This window comes from Miniopterus schreibersii, assembly GCF_964146895.1.
Source record: "Miniopterus schreibersii genome assembly, chromosome: 2".
NCBI lineage: Eukaryota > Metazoa > Chordata > Mammalia > Chiroptera > Miniopteridae > Miniopterus > Miniopterus schreibersii.
Window position 1 is genome coordinate 164,776,554 of NC_138102.1, and position 24,647 is coordinate 164,801,200.

A 24,647-nucleotide genomic window follows, 5' to 3' on the forward strand; every position below is an offset into this window, starting at 1 on the left:
ACCCCAAAGGGAACTTCCCCCCCCTTGAAATATTTCTTTAGAAGGAATGGTCTAAAATCAGGATACACAAAATACTTGAGAATTTACTTTTATTATCATTCTTCTGTTGGGATTTCCACTCATGCAATAGAGAGAACTGATGGGGGAAAACCAGTTTTGACTAACTGTTCATTCTAGAAGAACATAAGAACCAGCGCCATGGGACTTAAGTTGCTGCTCTTGGTCATAGTTCATTGTAGGCAACTATGTAGCTTAAACATATAATAATTGTATATTTTCAGTTAAACTATAAGTGAATTATAAGTGAAATCAAGGGAAACTGAAGTCAAGATGTTAAAAGAAAAAGCTATTTGATAATTGGAGTGGAAGTGGAAAGAAACACAGTCAAAACCCAGACTCAAATTTATGAACACAAATATTGTAAGGAACTTTTAAATTTATTTTGAAGAAAAATTTAAACTACTAGAATGGTTTATGGCCTTTTTTTTTTTTTTTAAGAGAAAATATGAGTATACTGTTTAGGAGACAAAGGGAGGAATATACTTATATTTAGAAATTATTAGTTTTGTGGTTTAAAAAACCTGCAGCTGAAAAAGCCGCACATTGAAACTCAGTGTAATTTAAGGACTTAGGTAGAGATCTAGAACAGCACCTGTTTCTGTTTTGTTTGTTTGTTTCTATAAGCTATTACAGCTGTGGAAGGTGAAAGTGAGACCCTGTCCCATGGCAACTAAGGTTGCCAGTGGGATGGATGGGCAGGCATTCATCACCCAACCTTGGGTGTACATTACAATTTGACGTTTGTGTACAAAAGTCTAGTTTCCTTCCATTAACGTATATTTCACTTAGCATAATACCCTCAAGATCCATTCATGTTGTCGCAAATGGCAATATTTCATCTTTTTATGGCTGAATATTCCGTTGTATATAATGTAGCACATATTCTTTATCCATTCATCCATCGATGGACACTTAGGTTGTTTCCAAATCTTGGCTATTGTAAATAATGCTGCCAATGAACACAGGGGTGCATGTATCTTTACGAATTAGTGTTTTCATATTCTTCAGATAAATACCCAGAAGAGGAATTGCCAGGTCATAAGGCAGTTCCATCCTTAAATTTTTAAAGGAATCCCCATACTATTTTCATTGTGGCTGCACCAATTTACAATCCCACCAACAGTGTACAAAGGTTCCCCTTTCTCCACATCCTCTCCAACATGTGTTATTTCTCATCTTTTTTTATAATAGTGGCTATTATATTATGTGGCATAATATTCTTTTTAATGGCTGCATAGTATTTCGTTATAAGGATGTACAATAATTTATTTAGTGAGTCATTTGTTTCCAGTGGCCATTTGTTTCCAGTCTCTTTCGACTTGTCTATGGTTTGCTCTGGTTTGCTTGTCCGGAACTGCAATTCCTCTGCCATTCCCTACTGTACTCATGTTGGCTAGCTGACCTTGTTACTTCAGGGTTGACAACCAGTGCAGTCATCCCTCTTTATCCGAGGGGGGTGCGTTCCAAGACACCTAGTGGATGCTTGAATTCATGGACAGTGCTGAACCCTATCCATTCTATGTTTTCTCTATACATACATACCTGTGATAAAGTTTAATTTATAAATTAGGTAATACAAGATTAACAATATCTAATAATAAAATAGAACAATTATAACAATATACTGTAATAAGAGTTATGTGAATGTGGTCACCTGTTTTAGGGGATCCCATGCTGTAGTCTTCGTATAGGCTCAGTGCTTTCTGGTGCAACACCTTGCTGTTGATCAGAGCACGTTTTAGGTTCCTATCCTTCACCCACAAATTTAATGCTTTTCCTGTCTTCACTATCACGCATCGTGGCTGTAACTTTTGATGAGATTCGACAGCAAAACTAGCATGATGATTTTTTCCTTTTTCACTATTTCACGGATAGATTTGTTTTCACTCAGCACACGGACTTTTTTTCTCTCCTTATCAAGTGGAGACCTTTCATCGTTCACTTAACGGAGGCGCTTCTCTTTGGCATTTCTGAACTGCCAGCCTCATTACTCTTGTGCTTGGAGGTCAGTATTAAGATAAAGGTTACTTGAACACAAGCACTGAGATACTCCAACAGTCCATCCGATAACTTTGATGCTACTAAAGTAACAGGCAGGGGGCATATACAGGTGGAAATGCTGCTAAAGGGACAATTCACTAAGGGAGCAGGATAGCATGGATATCAAGCTTCTCAGACTGGCAGGCAATTGAAAACTTATTATTTCTGCAATTCTCCATTTAATATTTTCAGGCTGTGGTTGACCAAGGGTAACTGAAACCTCGGAAAGTGAAAACACGGGTGAGGGGGACTACTGTATTACTAAAAAGAGCCTCCAACTATGTACCATTCTAGGGGTAGACATGATATAGCTAAAAGGTCTTCAGAAATATGATATCTACAACACTACATATTTAGATTTCAACTCATTAAATGTTAATCTACAGTGATTTAAAAGCTAACAATAGTCAAACCCAGACATATGTGAATATTTTAAATTTAATGTAATTCTCTACTATGTAAGAAACGGTTTCTCATAACTCGTATTCAGCTTACCACTTACTTACTCTATGAAAGTTACCCTCCCACTTTTTTTTATAGATGAGGAAACAGGCTGAAGATTAAATAATTCAAGGTAACTCAGAAAATGGATGCAAGAACCAGTTTCCTGCCTAAATCTCACTCTTTTTTACTACTCTGTTCTTACAGAGAGATAAGTCAGTGTCGTAAACAGACAATTTCAGATATTCCTGGTGAAGATATTTTATTTTTCATAAAAATATAATTGTACAATGCTCTTCAGAGAAAGAAAATCCCTTCAATGCCCCAAAATAACATGTGGTTTAACAGTAACCTTCCTCTCCCTTAAAACTAAGTATGTAATTGATAATAAGCAACCGATTTCTTGTGAAATACAGCATTTATATTTCCCTTTATTTTAACTAAAGGCAAGTCCAGTTTAAACCTACACTTTTTGTAATAAGCCAGATCAAGTCTATCATAATTCAAAGATGATAAAAGAAAATGCTAAATGGTGAAGCTGATAAATACTGCCAATTAGCTGGTAAACTGCTACATGAATTTACTGCAATAAGATAGATTCTGATTTAAATACAATAAAAAGATTTTAGGTAAAATAGAAAAAAAATTTAAGAACTTCAACCATATCCTAAAACTTGACCTGGTCAAACTTATTCCATATTATATTCAGTCGCTCTAATATATGGCAGGTCTATGCTAAATTAGTGACAGATTATGATTGGTCTAACTATACAAACACATTTCCCCCCTTACCTTCCTTTCTTTGGGTTAAAAAGAAAAAAAACAACAACTCTGTGACTCAGAGAGCAAGGAGAACACCACTGCTCCAGAGGGACTGAGTTCACTGTCTCACCCTCTTCTGTGTCCTCTCAGCCAGCATTATAGGTAGGGGAGAGAGGCTAGATTTAAGTATGCTGCTCCCTAACTGAAATGGGGAAAGATATGCTCCAGCTGTTTTAATCAGTGACATTTATTAATGTGCTTCAAGTGGCCAAAGCATGCAGTGAGCACAATACCCAAAGCAATCAAAACCTTCCTTTTCAAAACCAAGGAACAGTTCCTTGGTTTTGATCTACTCCAAAATACCGATAAGGTTTAGGAATAAACTCAAATAAATTGTAATTTACAGATAAGGTTTAGGAATAAACTCAAATAAATTGTAATTTACTTTCCCCCAACGTTATACATCTTCTACCTGACCTGAGGACAAAGTCACTGCTCTTGTAAAGATACTGGGGTTGGAGGTGTATCTCAGATACCTGACCCTGTAATTTAAAATGATAGCCAGAGAAGAAATACTTCAAGCACAATGGAGACATTCCACTGAAGAGCCACATTCATTTTGGAATGTTTGCTTTGAAAACAACTCTTCCGGGGAATTCAAAAGGTACTGAACAAAGTAACATAGAGTACATCTTGGGTTGTTTTGCAAAATAAAAAATATACATTTGAGTAGGCTAGATGGCAAAACAGACCCATTACAACCTGAACACTATATTTGAAACACTTAAATTCTGAAGGCCTGAATATTAACAATCCTTTATCTATATTTATGATCCTAAAAAAAATTAAATACTCTTAACCACCCCCCACCCCACCCCGTCCACCAAAACACAGAGAGACCCAGCAGTCTGGGCTAGTGGTTTATCAGTAGTCACACAGGACTGGACTAGAGATCCGAGTTTACAACCTAAGCACAAGAGACCTTTAGGAACTCAGGCTGAGGGGAGGCACTTTATTCAAATGCATAGCCTAAGAGAAGGGGTGGGGGAAGTACCTTGTTATCTGAAACTATGTGGTCCATCTCATGTTCCACCTCACAGACAAAGTAGAATATGATGCCTCCTCTTCAACTACCATTTCATAACAAAACGTATTTTGTTTAGAAGCCAAAATATTTGCTTCATTAGAGCCAAGGACAATTATAATTTAGCAGCAACAGGGAACATAACTCCTCATTTAACTAGGAGAAAGAGAAGAGAGAGGGTCTCAATGGGAAAATCAAAAGATTCCTAGGTCTATCTGAGTGTATGAGCTGGATTCCTCAACCATCCCTCCATTTGGTGGTCAGGAAGACAGTGTCACAGAGATGGGAACTGGAAAGGACTACTCTGCCCTTGGGCACCTCCTAGGTGTGGTGCTGTGCATAACTCTAGCTCCAGTGTTTCACTCCCGAGTGGAGGCATAGCAGGGGCTGAACCAGATGCACACCTACTGTGTTTCTTTCTGGCTCAGAACACATTCATAAGGAAACTCATATCAGGGAATAAACTAAGTGTTCTAGTTATGGCTATAGCAATTGGTCTACCAGCAATTTTCCCCTCATTTTGTTCCAGATCTCTTGAGGCAGAAACTCAATCTCAGCAGCTAATTTTAGTCTATTCTCTTTAGGAAAACTTTCCAAGTTAGTTGACTACACAAGGAAATGTGTGTGAACATTCACTCCTGCCTTCCCCACATACACATATAGACATACAACAGAAACACATAAATACATATACACTCTGGGTTGTCAAGATGTTGTATACTGCTGAAATGCCTAAAAGGTTATTTCTTGTTCAAAAATAAAATTTGACTGATTACTCTCCAAGTATGGATTAGGCGCTAGCAAACTGTTATAAATACAGTTTGAGACGACAGCAACGAAAGTTTTAAATAGAGGCTGTCTTGAGGGCTTTCCTGATAGATGTTGTTAACATGTACACTATTTAAAACAGGCATATCATTATGGATTATAAAAATAGAAATGTATATATTGGTTAATATATATTCACAGCTTATGCTGGAATGGCTCACAGGAGAATTAATGGTTCATGCAGAAAACAGACGTTACTCAAGTACATATAAAGAGAAAAATTAGGTCCATAAAGGCTAAGAACTTAGTCAGTAATCAGCCTATTTGGTTTCTGTTTGCAGGGCAATCAAAAACATGAAAGGAAGTGACACCTAAACACACATACACATACAATTACAATGGAAAGAATATAAATTAACCAATAAAGCAATGTGGAGTTAAGGTGCAAAAATACAATCTTTACCCATTTTCTCTACTCCTGTGTTTTCAAGCATTGCAACATGTTAAATGCCATGGGTGGCAATACCAACCAGAACAGGTCTGAATGTTTGTAAATTTTCTAAGTGTTAAAAGTTAAAGCAAAATCCTTTGAGATCTATGATCACACATTTGGTAGAAACTGCAGATCTACAGAGATGACTATGGAGCAGTAGGTAGTAAATGGAGCCAAGTACAATCTTGCCCATTCATCCTTCATGGGAATCAGGATATTGACTCCAATCACTGACTCATCATTTTACATGATCTTCACCCTGAAAAATAAATCAAAGTTACCAATGTAAGAATGTTTTTAAGGTCAATGAAATTTAGTTAATCTGTTTTAAAATGCATGAAAAAAATTTTTTTAAAGTTTAGTATCTAGCCCTGGCTAGTGGTGTGGCTCAGTTGGTTGGAGCATAGTGCCATGCACTGGAAGGTCATAGGTTCAGTTCCCCACCAGGCAACATACCTGAGTTGTGGGTTCGATCCCCGGTCAGGGTGTGTACGGCAGGCAACTGATCAATGTGTCTTTCTCAAACCAATGTTTGTTTGTTTGTTTGTTTGTTTGTTTCTCTCTCTCTCTCTTTCTTTCTTTCTCTCTCTCTGTCTCTCTCTCCTTTCTCTCTCTCCCCCCAAAAAAAAAAATAAAAAAAAATTTTTTTTAAAGTTTGGTATCTATAAGAAGGCTATTTTAAAATACAGATTGAAAGAAAACTGAGCTGATTTGCCTTTTTTTCCTCTTAATTCAATTTAGATTAAGCAAATGTTACCTCATCTAATAAAAGTTACCAACAAGCTAATCCTTCAATTTTGTAAAATTTTCTCAAAAGGTAAAAAGTTCATAACATTTCCTTATAACACTTTCAAGTGCTCCCAAAGCAATCACAATAATGAAGAAATCAATGACATGACACCTTCATTCTAAAATCTGAACAGTCTCCTTAACAAATGGTGCTGGGACAACTGAATATTCACATGCAAAAGAATTAATTTGGACCCCTACCTCATACCGTACAGAAAAATTCACTCAAAATGGATCAATGACCTAAATATAAGAGCTAAAACTAAAAAACCCTTAGAAAAAACATAACGGTAAATCTTCATGGCCTTGGATTTAGCAATGAATTGTCAGATATGACATATAAGGCACGAACAACAAAAGGAAAATAGATAAACTGGACTTCCTTCAAGTTAAAACCTTTTGTGCACCCAAGACATTATCAAGAAAGAGAAAAGACAACCTACAGAATGGGAGCAACATCTGAAAATCATATGTTTGATAAAGGTATAGAATCCAGAATATATAACAAACTCTTACAACTGAACAACAAAATGAAAAAGAACTCAATTAAAACACAGGAAAGGGACTTAAAGAGACTTTTTTTTCCAAAGAACATATACAACTGGCCAACAAGCACATGGAAAGATGCTCGACATCATTAGTCAGTAGGGAAATGCAAATCAAAACCACAATCAGACACCACTTCACACCCATCAGGAAGGCTGTAGTTTTTTAAAATGGAAAATAAAAAGTGTTGACAAGATGCAGAGAAATGGGAAGATTCATATATTGCTGGTGGGAGTGTAAAATATTTCAGCCACTGTAGAAAACAGTTTGTGGTTCCTGTAAAAGTTAAATTAAAAGTTAAATATAGAATTACCATATGTCCCAGCAATCCCACTTCTAGGTATATACCCAAAAGAATTGAAAACAGTTACTCAAATGCATATTTGTACATGCATGTTCATAGCAGCACTGCTCACAACAGCCAAAAGGCAGAAGAAAACCCATCAATGAGTGAATGGATAAACAAGCTGTGGAATCCATATACAATGGTATGTTATGCAGCCATAAAACGGAATGAAATACTGGTACATGCTACAATGTGGATAAACCTTGAAAACATTATGCTAACTGAAAGAAGCCAGACACAAAAAGTCACATACTGTAGATCCACTTATATGAAATATCCAGATTAGGTAAATCCATAGAGACACAAAGCAGATTCACAGTTGTCAGGGGCGGGAGGAAGGGGTAGTAGTGAGCAGCTGCTTAATGATGAGTTTAGGGTTTTCTTTTGGGGTGATGAAATGTTTTGCAACTAGAAAGAGGTTGTGGTTGTACAACATTTAAATGTAGTAAATACCTCTGAATTGTTACTTTAGAATGGTTAATTTTATGTTATGTGAATTTCACCTTAACAAGCAAATTCTTTAGTGATGGGCGACTATACAAGACAGAGCCTGGACTGGATGAGGGCCTGGCATACCTTACTTACCCCTCAGCCGGGGGTAAGTAAGGTATGCCTTACTTCGTCTACAAAATGAAGAGTGTAATTCCTTCACACAATTACTGGAGGAAATACTTAAGACACTTAATTTAAGTGAAAATACTTTGTAAGCTGTAAATCAAAATACGAATAAAAGGTATTATTATTAACAATAACTAGAATGGTACACTCCCATTTATGGACTAGGTAAACTTAATAAAAAAATTTTCCATTAGTTTATCAGTTGTTCTTTATAGACCCCATGTAAAATGCATTTCAATATTTAGAATCTAACCATTTCAATTGCCTATTAGTGTATTACAAACAACATCACCATTTTATTTATTTAAAGACATACAGAGGGAAAAAAGTCATAGAGAGGAAAGTGGTCAATAAAAATCCTACCTTAAGACACTCTTCTACATTTATATAAACTCTGCAAGTATTGTACTCACAGGAATTGCTGTTAGCATCTGTTTTCCCAGCCTTCGCGTGCCTGCTTGAGTTCTGCTGAGATTTGCTCTGGTCTTCTCCAGTGAGTAGGGCCTTTATTTCAGAAGGGATTTTTCCTTGGTCCATTGCCATGCACCACTGCTTGTACTGAAATATAGAAAATATGTTTAAGTAAAATTTTACTAGTCAGAGTTCAGGAACCACTGGTAGAAATGCTTGATATAAGAACCCCTACACCGAGAGGTCAAATTGGCTGCTGGGAATCCCAGCCTCCATTGTATTTCCTATTTCTAACCCAGGACATGGATGAGCCTGCCATCTTTCACAAGAGGGTGCAAAACTGCTGCTGAATCTTCTGGTGATATACTGCAGTACTGCTCAGATTAAAAAGGCCCCTCTGGTTAAAAGAACATCTTCCCACAGTATGCCACTAATTAGAATTCATCTCTTTTGGCTAATGGTCACATTATTATTTCTACTGCTAAAATAAATACTTTTGTAATTCCTTTCTCTCTTTCATAAACATTCACTAAACATCTACTTTCTACCAGAGTGTTGAGTGTGTACTACAAGCTTTGGGGTATACAAAGATTACGCCTTAAAGTGGCTTATATTGTAGAGATGAGAAATAATTTATAGCATAAGTCAAATTCAATATACTAAAAAAAAAAAAATCTACTGACTAGTATATGTCTGAACTCTCTTTATGCTCCAACCTTATTTTCTTACCTTCTAAAAAGCAGAGGTAGCCTGCCCTAGTTTTGTAATTATCATGGTAGTATTATCTCTCTCTTCTCCAACCTGTCGCCTCCTCCCTTGAGCTCACACTAATGGGGTTTCAATTCTCTCTTACCTATTCTCTTTTACATTTCTACAGCCACCACCCAAAATCTGAATGAATAAATGAAAGAATGAAATATGCTAAATAAATAAATGTTTAAAAAAATAGTATTATATTGTTACATACTGTCATATTGCTTTTTCCACTTACCAATATATTGTAAATGTTTTTCTACATCAATAAATATATAGGTGCACTGTGATTTTTACTGGGTGCAAAGTAGTCCAATATATGAATGTAGTATAATGTAGTATTTAACCAGTCCCCTATTGTTGTACATTTGGGTTATTTTCCATTTTTTTTCTATCATAAACAATCCCTCAGTGAAATAGTCATGTATATTCTCCTCCTACCAGTAGTGTATGAAAATGCTTATTTGCCTACATCCTGGCTGACCAATGAATATTCTTTCCCATGTTTGTCAACTAGATAGATAGGTGAAAACTGGTTTCTGCATGTTTTAATGTATATTTATTTGACTGCGAAGCTTAGGCTGATTTTTTTCATGCATTTATTGAAAGACTTTCTTACCATTTCCAGTTCCTCTCTGAGGGCACATATGGCTCTTTCCCGACTGGATACCAACTCTTCCAAGTACTGATACCTCAGTTTCTTTCTGGCCCGGCACTCTCTTGCACTCTGCCGGCTTCTCTCAAGTTTTGCCTTCAAGTCAATTTTAGCTGGCTTCCGACCACGTTTGCCAGGCTTCTTTACTTTGCCTCCAACCACCTTCAGCCAGAGAGAGAAGAAATAATTTTTTTCTCTTAGTTCTGTGTCTAGGAAAGTGACTATGACTGCATACTAGCAAGGAAAACATTTATAAATAATAAATTAATGAAGCCTATGGAACTAAAAAAGCATAATCCCATCAAATGCCTTACAAGGCTTTGCTGTGTAATTTTTTTCTGGTACTTTTGATACCATGAATGTGAAAGAAGAAATAATATAAGTTTTCATTATTTTTTCAATAATAAACTTTAAATAGTTTAACAGTAAACTTTATAAACCATATGTAGCTGGATAATAAAAACTAAAAGACTGCCGAATTTTTATTGACTTGAGGAAATAATAAGTAAAGAAAATCACTATTCAATATTGTAAGTTCAGCATGATCTCAATGTTATAAAACAACACAGAGGAAAGGATGTCAACAAAAGGTCAACGAGAATTTCTCTGATAGGTGTATTATAAACAGCTTTTTCTCACCTGTATTTTTTTATGATTTTTAAATGTTTCTTTTAGAAAAGATATAAAATTTATATGTAAAATTATGTGTATGTAAAAACAAATACGTATCCTAAGCAATTTGGCTGTAAATTCCCTCTCCAAATTTGTTGAGCTGAAAGGAACACACAGGAAGTCCCTGAAATCTTCAGGATACTGCTCTCCTGCCTTTAGAAGCCTATAATTATAACTCCAGGCTGTCTCAAGAGATTTCTCCTTGCATTCATTCACCTGCATACGCATAATTTTTTGGTGACTGGCAAAGTAACTTAATCTTCTTCATTGTTTAGCTTTAAAACCTCCCCAAGTTCTTAAACAAGATGTAACTATGAGGTAAAGATGATGAATCTTTACATACATGAACTTGAACTTACACATCAAATAAATTTTCTTTAAAGCAGTCCCCCTGAAAGGGGGGTACACTTATTCCAATGAACAAGTTTTTTTTGGAAAGTGCTTTAGGAGTCACTTTCTCACAAGCCACAATACATTATGCCTTTAGAGGCTATGTTATTTTAGAGCAACACATTTTTCTTTAGATTCCCAAACAACTGGGTTATCTGCTTTGTTTATCTGACGAGGTTCTGAATGACATTCAGTTCTTTCTGAAAGTTGCCCTCAGAGAATAAAAGTGTAGCTTCAGTACACTGAAAGGAATATTGCAGAGGCTTTAAAGACATTCTAAAAGAGAAGATGCAGATCAAACACTGGCAGATCATTAGAATACATGTAGAAACCTTTCCAGATAACAAAACTTAAAGGATCAATATTCATTTGGATATAAAAACTCTGATTTGTTTGTTTGTATGTTTGAAATCACTACTAATATCATATATCAACAATATCCAGTACCCTATAAAGATCAGATCATTACTAAGTGTAATGGTTAGGTTAAGCAAACCACACTTTAAATGTGGACCGGCCACATTTACCAGACCCTGTATCACAACATAATGGCCAACCAATGCATCTAGCATTTCATAGGATGGCTCTGAAATGAAATTGAATACTCCAAGGGGAAAAAATCTTTCCTTTCCAGCACCATTTTTAAAACTAGCTGCTTCAGTTCTACTCCCAAATTCAACTTCTCAAGAACTGGTCTTTTAAAGCTTTTCTATTCTGCATCAGCACGTTCTTATTCCAGTATAACAATATACGTCTCAGGAAATTTTCCCTCAGGGTCAAATATTTGATTAGCAATTCCAGGATGACTAGTTGATCCAAATATTACCATGGGCTAAATTTTAAATTATGCTCATATCACATCAATTGCACAATTTTAATAAAATATTCTGAAATCGCCCTACATTAAAGCAAACTGTATTTGCTTTGCTACAGTTATTTAAAAGCAATATATTTACAGCATAAACTCATATCTATAGTGAAATAAATGGTAATCACATCTATTGTTTATGTCATAAAATGAGTTATCAGACAGCACTATCTATATTGCTGTTTTTTTAAATTAATGCAGGAGTAGCCACCAAGAGAAGCCACCAAGAGAACACAGAGTACTTCACAGACTTCATTGATTTTTTGAAGCAAACCTAGCACAGTCATAAAAATCAAACAAAAGTTATAACCCTTTGTTTAGTTTTCATGGTAGTAAAATATTTAAATTGGAACTATTTTATTCCTTCTTTTTTTAATTAGAAAGGGTTCCTGTATTTTATGTCACCTCCTGTAAAATTACATTTAAAGCCACATAATACCACCTCTCTAGTTTAACTTTTCCTCAGGAATAGACCAACTCTTTGGCTTTGGGTGCCCGCTAAAATCTGACTAGTGTATCAGTTTTCAAGAAAGTCAAGTGCACCACAGGATTATTGTAAATTTTAAATATAATAATGTGTGGCAGCACTTTGTAAAGAAAAAGGTATTATACAAATGTAGGTCACTATACTAGTTGCCAACTACAGTATTTATATATTTCAGGAACTTAATATATTTCATAAGCCATAAAGATTGGGGGATGAATAGGGGAAGTTAATTAGAATCTAGGAACCAGAAACTAAAACTGAAATCAACTTCACAAATTCCTTAAATATGCTGGGCCAAAAATCATTCTTATCTATGTTTCACAAACTCAGTGATAACCACAATGTCCCCTCCCTCTCTCCTATTTCTTCTGTGAGGAAGTTTTTCTTCTCATCTGCATTTTTTATGATTTTTAAATGTTTCTAATTTATGTGTTCAAAAGGCTGGGAACTAAGATAAAACTACTGGATTCAGTTAAGAGAGAGTTCTGATAATTCTGAATGTAACCATTCTAGAGAGACAGAACAGTCTGCAAAGGCCAGAGTGTGGAGGGCACAGGCTTCCCAGTCAACAGGTTTAACTTCCGCAGGAGGAGGAGACATGATTGTGGCTGCATGCTCTTTAGGGGCTTATGAAAATGAGGAAGCCTGCAGGGTCCAGATTAAATCCTATTCCAAAGGTGCGTGAATCAGTTTAGAGAACAACAACATAAATTTAGGGCTAAGTCAGGGTGTGCAGGGAGGGAGCATTCACAGTGGACAAGGCCTTGAGTTATTTCACACCATTTCAGGTGAGGTAAACTATTATCCTCAGCTTTGTCAGATAAAGCAGGAAAATTAACTCCATTATTCAACAACCATTCATTGAACATCCACTATGCCCCAAACACTGTAAAACTCTAGAAATATTAATATAAGACAGGGTCCTTACTTTTAAAGTATTTAGACTTGTGAAACACAGCAGACATGACATAAACAATAACATTATAAAGGGAAAGATAATTATATATACAGGAGTGCTGGTAGTGGACACACACACACACACAGATATGCACAGCAATCTCTTTATTTCACAGATGACAAAATTTTAGTCCAGAGATTTTCAATGTCAGAGAAGGGTCTAGACTCAAGGGTTTGCATTATAGCAACGTGTCACAGGGTAACTCACTATCATCAAGCACGACTATTCCCCTCCAGGTTCTCAGGTAATACTCTTTAACTTGATCATACAATCCCCTTAAAGGGCTCTACCTAAAACCGACAGGCGTTTCATATGCATTGCTATATTAATGCTATGTAGTCATTCATTTAATCCAGCTCACTGTGGCATTAGCACTTGGGGAGGCAGTGGTGAGGTTAAGTAACAAACCTTTTCATTTTATGCTTCCTTGAAATTTTCTACCATTGTGACTCTCCGCACCCACCCACTGAAGTCATGCCAATTTACTCCTTTATAAAATCTCTGATTTAGCTCCTCCTTTCTATTCCTACCACCTACATTAGTCAGGGCCCCACTCACAGATTATTACAATAGGTTCCCAATGGGTCTCCCTACCATCTCTCCTTTTCTACTCCCACTTCCCTAGGTAATCCATCTTGCAAAAAGCTGCCAAATGAACCTTCTTTTCAGTTTATAACTACTGTATTTTTACTTAATTGTATTTTTTTCATTGTAAAAAAGTAGTACCTGATCATTATAGAAAGGATGAACTGTAATGGCCCTTTGGCCATGTCACTCTCCAACTCAAGAGAAGACTCAGTACTGCTTAGTAGGTCACCATATCCAGTATATGAGTTTCCTGTGGCTGTCGTAACAATTACCACAAACTTGGTGGCTTAAAACAACAGAATTTTGTTCTTTCTGTTCTGGAGGCCAGAAGTTTGGCAGGGCTGCACTCCCTCTGGAGGCTCCAGGGGAGACAGAATCCATCCTTTACTTCTTCCAGGTTCTGGGGCTGTGAGCATTCCCTAATTTGTGACCACATTACTGAATCTCTGCCTCTGTGGTCACGCTGCCTCCACATCTGTCTGTCAGATCTCCCTCTGCTTCACTCTTATGATGACATTTGTCATTGGATTTAGGACCTGCCCAGATAATCCAGGATAAATTCTTCCTCTCAAAACCCTTATCACAGTATTTTGCCATATAAGGTAATGTTCACTTTTACCATATAGAGTGATAGTCACAGGTTCCTGCGATTAATATGGATATACACTTTTAGGAGCCACCATTCATCCTGTAACATCCAAGTTCCCTCTCACCAACCCAATCTTCTCTTTCTTTATTCCCAACAGGCAGCCTCCATATCAAGTCAAGCCAGTCTCCTTAGGGACCCCATCCCGTGCATTTCTACTTATTTCTCAACATTTCTCTAAATGTTCCTTCTCCATCCCCCCACCATCCCAAATGGCAAATATAATACCTTCTTTGGTTAGGATCAGCACTAGCCCTCTTTCTTTGAGGCCACCCCTGCCCATTATTTTTCTTTTCCAAATTTCTGTAACATATAGTTAATAACACACTGAGTTTATGTTGTATTGTTTTTTAGTGGCTTCACAGATTTAAGTTCTATCTCTTCCAGTACTGAGAGCTCCTCAGGCACAGAAGCTATGTTTTCTAATACTTCTATAACCTCCACTGTGTCCAGCCCAGAACCAGGCACTTATTAAAACATTGATAATTGCATAAGTAAATACAAAGAAAAATTAGCAATATTTAAAAATTGATTTAAATTGATATAACTACCAACAACTTATAGAAGTAGTTTTTTAAAAATCTCTCTCATAAGGGATACACAATCTAAAAAACCAATTAAGGACTCTTATTATTTTACCATGCTTTTTATATTTATATACATCCTAAAGCTCTAATTCTTAAGACAACTCACACAAGTTTCAAGTTGTTAAGTCTAAGAGAATTAGGGTATTTACATCAAGTGGTAGCATCAGCCCCAGCTGAAAAGGAAAACAGCAGGAGGGCTTGTTTCACTTTTCTTTTAAAAACATAAAGTGAAAAGTTATCTCCAGTTGATTAAAGAAAAATAAGATAGATATGAATGTGCCCCAACCACTGCTCTTTCCCACTTTAAAGAAAAAAAACAAGCAGCTGCGTTTTCATTTGGTGTTACCTATAACTTCCTCTCCAGCTGTGGGTTAGGCTTTTTATCAGATGTTTATCAGATCTTCAGAAAGAGAGAAAGTTTAATATCTTCCTGCTGCTAAGCTTTCTACCAGTTTTTCTAGTCCACAGGAGAAACAATGAAGTAGGCACCTCTGAACTGAGAGTTAACTCCTGCCTCTCCCAATCCCTATACCCCTTCCCACTTCCAGCTATCACTGTTTGAAGCTAAATATACTAGTACATATATTGAGCAATGCCTGAAACTGCTAAGAACCGACTCCGTAAGAGTGGTCTATACTTAACTGCCTTTGCTTCTTTCCCATCCATCTTTTTCTCCACCACATTTCAGCTTCTGCCATATTCACTTCATTGAAACTTCTCTTGCTAGGTTCATAAACAATCTATTTTCCAAGTCCTATGGTTACTGTTTCACTGCTTACGTGAACATTTTGGAGCATCTCATATTGTAGACTAAGTCCCCTCTTTAAAATTCTCTTTTCCCATAGATAGATGGCATAACAGCCCCTTTTTTCTGGTTCTTCTGTATCACTAACCTCTCCTTTTCAGTTTACTTTGTGAGGCCCTATTCCTCAGCTTCTTCTGATGATTCTGTCCCTCTCTCCTGTCCACATTCTTCACACTTGAAGGGTTTTATGCATGCTGCCCAACCACAGCCTCCATTATAACAGGCTCTAATGTGGTCTTCAGTTCCAGACTTTCTTCTGAGCAATCTAACCAAGCTAGTAAAGAGTCAGAGAGCACTAGCATTTACAGAGAACCCATTATGTACTAAGTTCTTTTGATATGGGCTCACATATATAGTACATTTAATTTTCACAATAACTCAATAAGGTTTTTTTGTTTTTTTAACACACTCTATTTATAGATGAAAAAATTTCAGTTCTAAAGAGATGAAATAACCTGTCCAAAATCATAGCTTGAAAGTGGTAAAAATGAGATCTGAACTCTGGTTATACGTTCTTTCCTAATTGGACCATCTGCCTCTAGTCTTATCCCAGTTCCTACATCTTTACCCTCCTTAATCCATTCTCCATATAGCCATTAGCATTTTTCTTTGAAAACGCAAATCTGATACTGTCACCTGTGCTTTGAAATCCTTCAGTGGCTCCCCAATATCTATGGCCTCTGTTTTCAAACTTTAGTAAGCATATGAGCCACTCAACTGTGGAGCCTATTAAAATTAAAATTCCCAGTCCCCAGTCCCAAAGAGTCTGATTCAGCCAGTGTCTTCTTTATTCCACTTTAAAAAATACTAACCCAAATTTCCTAGCTTAACTTGCCAGGCATATCACGATCCAGCCCGATTATCTTCCATCCATATTTCTGCCCACACCTCTACTTGTGCCTTATGCTCAGAAGTCAGCAAACTATAGCCTTGCTGGCAAGCCAAAACCAGCTTGTTGCTTGTTCTGGTAAATAAAGTTTTATTGAAACACATCCACATCCATTCATACATTCTGACTACGGTTGCTTTCGTGCTCTAATGGTAGAGTTGAGTAATTGCAACGGAGATCACATGGTCAACAAATATTTACTGTCTGGCCTTTTATAGAAGATGTTGTCAATTCCTGCTCTAGCTTGTAGCAAAAATACTTATTTGCCAGTGCAATATGCTTTAGTACAGGATATTCCCCCCTCCCCATTTCCTGGGGGACTCCTATTCTTCCTTACAGATTCATTCCTAATGTGTGAACCCATATCTGACATACCCAGACAGGGATCCATTCTAGTACCCCCAAAATCACTTTTGCCTCTAGTGCCCTCATTTCTTACCTCACTATATCGTAATTATTTTTCTATGTGTCTGCCTAGCCCACTGAAAGGTAAGTTCCTGAGAATAGTTATAAATTCTTACTGATCTTTGTACCTATACTGTCTAGTACAATGCCTGGCACATATTAGGTGTCCAACAAATATCTGATGAATTAATGAATAAATAAACTTTTCTGAAAAGAAAGCAAAACATTATTTAAATTTCAACTGGTTTGTGTAGTATTAAAATTACCCCCTAGGGTTAAACTATCTGTAGAGGGACCCTAGTTAAAATGTGCATGTACCCTAGATGAGAAAGGAAGGCATATTAAAATATTAATATTTACTGTTGGATTTATTTAGTAGATGAGCTGGCTCTTTGTCTTAGTCTTGTGGAAAGTATCGGCAGGATAGAAAAAGCAGAAAATGTCTGAGCTTTGTGGTACTGTCCAAGGAGGGTAGCTCCAACTGCAGCAGAAGACAGCTAAGGGGCCAATAGAAGGGACTTCAGAGGCCAAAGGACAGGTCTGGGAATGCCAAAGAGATATTTTTGGCCAACTTAAAATTTTTGCGAGAACCAGCACTACTCAGAACAACTGAATAGAACAGAAGAACTTTCTTATTACCTAAGGAAGGTGTGAGAAATCTCATTTACAGATAACCATATGTCATATAGGTAAAAAGGAAGTACAATATGGAGAACAACAGCCCATAGAAGCATACTGTGACCAGCAGCTGGCCCACTCTTTCATCAGTCCCTCAGTTGGAACTTGATGCCCCAAACTGCCAGACTGGGCAATAAAGTATGGTGGCCTTTTACTAGTTCATAGTCTGTGGCAGGAACACATCTGGTCTAGGATATTTCAATTTACTCATTCATTCATTTCAATAAACATAAAAGTCAAATATAAAACAAGAACCTTCTGTCTATGATCAAAGCCTCTGAAAATAACACATTTCAATTATCTTTGTAACTGAATGCTGCCAATCCAGGAAAAAAGACTTTCATAAGAACAAGCACTTTTCCCTAGAAGTGAACATGCAGGTGGGCTTAGGAGACTACCTTTCTCACATAATCTGATAGTTAGGGCACAGTTTAAGTTCATTTCATGTCCCATCCCATTGCCCCTGCCCATTTGGGAGCACAGTTAGGAACAAAGGGTAGTAGTGCAGGAGTAAAGAACTGCAAATGTTACACAACAGTGCACACTTAAGAATTAGTAAAATGAACATGTTAGGTGCCTACTACACTGTGCTAAGGACCAAGGAAGTCACTGCTAATAATAACATTTTTTGAGTACCTACAATGTGTTAGACTCTGTACTCGAAGCATTTTATCTAATCTTTAACAAAGCCTGTGAAGAAGGCATAGACCACATAACAGATAGGATGGAAGTTCAGAAAGGTTAAATAACTTAGCCAAGATTGGTTCCTTCCCAACTAACCCAGTAGAGATCTACTGTTAGTATTTGGACTCTGCTACTTAGCACTTTCCCAAGCCCTCACTTTTAGATATCCCATATAGCTCTTGCTTTATTTTTCCCATTTGCTATCATCTGTATACTCTGGCTGGTTGGCTCAATGAAGCACATTGACTAATAAAGCCCAAGTACATCGGGGCATTCTCCGTAATGCCACTCTGTTCCAATTCAATTTAGTCACTATTAACAACTAGTACTCGCCCAACTGGCATGGCTCAATGTTGAGCATCGACCTATCATCCAGGAGATCCCAGTTCGATTCCCGTCAGGGCACATGCCTGGGTTGCAGGCTCAATACCCAGCAGGAGGTGTGCAGCCGATCAATGATTCTCTCTCATCACTGATGTTTCTCTCTCTCTCCATCTCCCTTCCTCTCTCTGAAATCAACAAAAATATATTAAAAAACACACACACACAAAAACAACTAGTACTCTATGCTGCACCAGGCACAATCCTAGACACTAGGGAGGCAAATCGTTCCTGCTCTTACTCCAGGAAACGAGATGGCAGAATCTGGAGAGCTCTTGGCAAACTCATTCATTGCCAGGATAAAGAATCTTTATAAAGGGAGGTCCTCACATTATCATCACCTGTTTCTTGACTGTTCATTCAAATACTGCCTATCACTGCTGCTCCTGCTCACTCCACCCTCTTCCTGCTGCCCTGGTCTAGCTGTCAGTGTTTGTCATCCTTTGTGCTCTCACCCGCACAGCTGCCATACTTCCAAGCCCCAACCGTCACCTTCCCTTATACAGGGGAAAGTGGAACCTGAGACTCCATCACCCATACATAATGTGAGGGAGAAGTGTGTTTTGCATGAGTATGTATGTATGTATGTACTAGGAAGTCAATACAATTTTGTAGGACTCTAACAACTGGAGCACAGAAAAAGGCAGGACTGGGAGCTGCCGAAGTCTTATTTAAGGGCCGTTTGACACTGCCTGACTGCTGAAAGCAGCCCAGTCTTTTTTTACATGGCATTTAAATATTACTCGCCCAAAACTATGACATGTAGTCCAAGTGAAAGTAGTGTATTCGCAGAGGCACTATTCATCCATAGACATTTGAAATGGGTTTTGCTTTCCACAATCATTAAAAGATTTAAGAAACTGCTGGTTTCCAAATTCTTTCATAAAAACAATGAATTAATAAAGAATGAAAACTGAATTTATTTTGAGTAACTATGGACCCTACAGGAAGTAAGCAATGAATAGTCTACCCCCAATTTTAAATTCACTCTTTTAGGCAAAACAATAAAATTGTATAACCCCCAATACAGTTTGCTAGCTCTAGAAATAACTCCTATGTGACTTTATAGGTAAGTAAAATAACTCGAAAGCCTATGTATTTTTCTTGGACTGTTTGAGATTATTGAAGACTTTGAGAGTGATTGTTTCAAAGGTGTGAAAAGGAAACAACTGAAAATTATGTAGACTATTCTGCGAGAGTCTCAAATTTTAAAAAAATTAAAGAACAATGTTATTTTGGCATTCTTAAACAGCCATAACATTATTTTCTGGGAAAGATAATGGATAAGTATGCAGATTTAAGTTCAAAATTAACAGAAAGATCAAGCTAGCAAAGGCTTTTTTGAAAAGTTATTTTCTGTTTTTTCTGGAAAACTTTCAGAACTCCCCCTTTCTGTCTTGGAAATACCACTCCCTATTACAAGGGGTTTGCTACTTCAGAAGCAGACTGTTTCTCTAGGTGAGCCTCAATTCCAGAATACTGCGCTGGGCTTTCCCTTCTGTCTATCGCTTTCTTCAGAGCCTTCTGCAGGAACAGGAAGAGGAGATAATGCAGACTAACACAAAGCAGTACAGAGAAGCTGGAAATCTTTTCAATCTCTCTGATGATAGGTGAAACAAAAGTTGGACAGCAGCAAAATGTTACTGGTTACCTGGAGGGGGGAAAGGGCACCCAAACAAAGAAAAAAGCTATCTCCAGCAGCATACTGGAGATTATGGAAAGTGAGACCTCTGGATAGCATAGGGAAGGAGCAATTTCCACTTCAAAAATTGGCAAATTCCGGAAAGTCTGATGATCAATAAGCTGACCGTCCCTATCTTCATGAAATAAAGCTAGAGAGCACTAATGTGGAAAGACATAAAGTAAAAAAGAGTAAGTTATACATACGAATTACCAATAACGAGCATTGTCTGAGATCTTATCATCATAAGGATAAGTGATTTAGATAGAGAAAGGGCGTGGTGATGGGTTATTCAGATTAACAAGAAAGACTTCACTGCTTTTCTTAGAGAAGGCTTTCCAGAGGAGGTTAGATTCCAGACTCTGGACGAATAGCAACAGGAGCTTAGCAGAGTGTTCCAACCAACCACAGGAAAATAGCTCAGAGGGGGAGTGAACTGATTATATGAATGGGGCATTGAGTAAGGTAGCAGGAGAGAAGAAAGGGGAACAGTCAAGGGAAACAGGGCTGGTTCAGGGTATCCTACTTAAGATCTCCAAACTAAAGAGAGGCTGGGAGGGGGCAAGGGAAGGCAAAAAGGGAAAGCAAAGTAATTCCTTCAATTATCTCGGTAGGCAAGGCAAGGACTAGGGCTGGCACTACCTGGTAAAGCTGACAAACAGGCTTGCCCTGGGAGTGAAAATTTCCCAGAGGAGAGGGCCCGTTTTGGAACAACACAGCCCGCTGCTCCCTGAATTCCGGGCTGGGTACCCTGGGGTAATAACTGAAGGCGCGGGGATGTCTACGGCAGGTGTTTCTTGGTGGTGGCACGGACTACAGAGCTGAGGTTCAGCGGCGGGACCAGCACTTAGCGACAAGCAGGCGGCAGCTGCGCGTGCAAACCACAGGACTTACCTTACTGTCATCCATCTCGGCAGGCAGGCCAGCCTGGCCAGGCGCTCCCTCCCCCTGCCCTCCCCGGCTCCGCCGGCCTGGCCCGGCCCGGCCCCCGCCCCGGGGGAAGAAGGGGCTATGGTTCTGACTGCCTCCTCTCGCCTAACAGTTCTCTTCCCTGATGCCACAGTCACGGGGACGAGGGACCAGTTCAGGAATGGCAGAGCGGACCCTGGAGGAGGTCCAAAACGCCTCCTTTCGCAGCCACCGCCCCCTCCTCCCCCTCCATGACAGTCTGGGTGTGTTTACAGACGCCCTGGAGAGCTGCCCGGACGAGAGGGCGGGCGGGAGTGCTGCGCGTGGAATGGCCCCTTCGGTCGCGGTAGCGCCGCGGCATTCTGGGAATTGTAGTTTTCCTTACCGCAGTCTGTACGTGTATGACTGGGAAGAAAACTACAATGTCCACAGAGCCTCAGCCCAGCGGCTGTTTTCCCCCGGCCGCCATCGCTGCGAGGGCGGGGCCAGGCGGGAGGCCAAAACCGCGTTTCCCACACAGCGCTCCCTGGGAGGTTTTTGTCCCTGGATTCCAGCGGCTTAGGCTGCGGGAGTCAGGCGTTTGGGGCCCGGCGGAGGCAGCCCTGAGGTAGGGACCCTGGGAGCAGGCCCTCCTCAGGGACACCGAGAGTATCCTAAAGGTTTCTTATTGAAAAGGCGCAGCTTCTTCGGGAAGCAGTTTGGCGGTCCCTCCCGATATTAATTACCATATGGCCCGCCATTCCACGAGACATGGGAACATGTGTCCACATGAAAACTTGCACACGACTGTTCTGTCCTAAAAGCTTTATTCGTAATAGTCAGAAAGTGGAAACAGCCCAAATGTCCATCAATGGATGAATAAATAGGCCAGTTGTGGTACATTATTAGACCATAAAAAGGAATGAAGCACTGATACATGCTGCAAGGTGGATAAGCCTGGAAAACATGCTGAAAGAAAGAAGCCAGACAGGAAAGCCACATATAGATTCCATTTATAAAGAAATGTCCAAAAGAGGTAAGTTTGAAGAAACAAAAAGTGGATGAGTGTTTGGAGGGGGAGGGGATGCGAGGGTTGGGGAACAACAGGGAGGGAGGGGAGCTGGGAATGGGGAGTGATTGTTATTGGGTACTGGGTTTGTACTGGGTTTCTTTTCGAGGCGATGAAATGCTGTCAAGTTGATTTGATGATGGCTGCACAGCTCTGTGAATATACTAAAACCCGCGTAATTGTACATTTTAAATAAGTTTTATGGTATGTGAATTATATGTCAATAAAGCCATTAAAAAAATAACTATCTTTGTGTCCTGATTTAATGAAGTCAGTGAACTTGTTGTTTTAGCCTATATTAGGCCAATAAGAACGTGACAAAGGTTGTGTGTTCATTAATGTAATTCTAGAGAGCCTTTTAACTCCTTTCAAACCTTTCTAAAATTCAATAGAGGTAGCCCAGCCGGGCGTAGCTCTGTGGTTGAGCCTCGACCTAGGATCCAGGTGATCGGGGTTCAATTCCGGGTCAGGGCACATGCCCGGGTTGCGGGCTGCAGCCTATCAATGACTCTCTCATTGATGTTTCTCTCTCTCTCTCTCTCTCTCCCTCCTTCTCCCTTCCTCTCACTGAAATCAATAAAGATATATTTAAAAATTTTTTTAAAAAAATTCAACAGAGGTAGAGTTCCCAAATTCAGCAATAAGCATACAGGACATTCACTTACAGTTGAATTTCAGATAAATACCTTTTGTAGTATAAGTATGTCCCATGCAATGTTTGAGACACACTCTTACTGAAAAAAGCATTCATTCTTTATCTGAAAATGAAAATTAACTGGGTGTCTTCTATTTGGCAACTCTAAATTGAGGGAGAGTAGTAATAGGCAAGTTGAGTCATCTCTGTCTGATCTATATAACCCTTCAGAGGCACTATAAAGAAGGTCACTTCTTCCAAGTAAATGCAGCCTAGGCAGGTCAATGGGTTGCTAAACAGGTCTGGTATGCTGGGTTTGTGGCTGTTGGATCCAGCCAGGGGCGCACTCTTAGCCCCCAAAACTACATACCTGGCAATCTGAGAGTTGCCTAGCCACCTCCTTTCTGAGGATCAAGGGGGCAAAAGTCTGTGCTAGTGCAGACTCTCTTCCTCTTCTTCATCTAATACCCCTTTTGTTCAATGCCTCCACGAGTCCCTTTCCACTTCTAGCCTCCTCATTCTGTGCCCAGCCTGCCCTCAGTTTGCCTCCTCAGGTATGCCTTTGCCGGTGCTAAGCTCTGTTCTTCAGGGTGGAACTGTTTTTCTCCTGGGTTAGTTCTCTGGCACTTTTTCTTACTGTGACAAAAGTGCACTCACATGGATGGACCTGGAGAGCATTATGCTAAGTGAAATAAGTCAGAGAAAGAGAAGTATCATATAATTTCACTTGTGAAATCTAATGAACAAAATAAAAACAAACTCATAGATAGAGAAGAGACTGACAGCTCTCGGGGGGCATTGTGGGGCTGGGTGAAAAAGGTGACAGGATTAAGAAAAAAGAACACTTTCATAGACACATAACAGTATAGTGATTACCAGAGAGAAAGGGGGGTGGGAGGAGGTAAAAGGGTATAGTGGGGGTAAATGGTGATGGAAGGAGACGACTTGGGGTGGTGAACACGCAATACAATATACAGATGATGTATTATAGAATTGTACATCTGAAACCTATGTAATTTTATTAACGTCACTCCAATAAATTCAGTTAAAAAAATAAAAAGTGTACCCAGCCCTCTGTGATGGTGCTTGTCCACTTTGCCCTTCCATGGATGGCCATGCATGTCAGCAGCTCACAGTCCCAATTGCCAGCCCCTCGGGAGGAGGGCTAAGATCGTTGGAATCATGTAGTGGAAATCTAAAAACTTGCAGGGGCAGTATGTACACCAGCTTCAGGAGAGTGGTTTCTGTAGGGAGAGAGGGGGGACTGGGATGGGGAAGGTCTTGGGTGGTTGGTTGTATATTTAACTTTTAAAGAGATGAAGCAAATATGTTAAATCTGGTGGTGGAATGTATGTTGTATTGTTCTCTTTGTATTTCTGTACATTTGAAACATTACACAACTAAAATAGGAATTAAATTAAAAAAACTAAAAACACTTTAGAAAGTGTAGAAATTCTTTTTTAAAAAGTTTAATTTATAAAAATAAACCTTAATCATATCATAAAATAAGACATTGTAAGTGGAAGAAAATCTTATGAACTATTGTGTAGTCATCCGTTCAACATTTGCAG

General features: G+C 38.7%; 2 protein-coding genes across 3 annotated transcripts in view; one reads left to right on the forward strand and one right to left on the reverse strand.

Moving 5' to 3' along the window:
• The window catches only part of DUSP16 (dual specificity phosphatase 16), a 147,272-nt gene that overhangs the window by 21,323 nt on the left and 101,302 nt on the right, over positions 1 to 24,647 (forward strand). The window lies entirely within an intron of this gene.
• Positions 84 to 21,691, reverse strand: CREBL2 (cAMP responsive element binding protein like 2). Its single transcript, XM_081131059.1, has 4 exons — positions 21,380 to 21,691; positions 9,731 to 9,928; positions 8,361 to 8,505; positions 84 to 5,907 (listed from the first exon to the last, which is right to left on the reverse strand). Exons 1-4 carry the CDS (start codon positions 21,392 to 21,394, stop codon positions 5,903 to 5,905), a joined length of 363 nt encoding a protein of 120 aa, XP_080987185.1. The 5' UTR covers positions 21,395 to 21,691; the 3' UTR covers positions 84 to 5,902.

What these genes read in the sequence shown, in the direction of transcription:
- CREBL2 (XM_081131059.1), bottom strand. An exon ending in TCAGAGAGGAACTGGAAATG is followed by an intron (nt 8,506 to 9,730) that starts GTAAGAAAGTCT and finishes TCTATATTTCAG; the next exon opens with TACAAGCAGTGGTGCATGGC.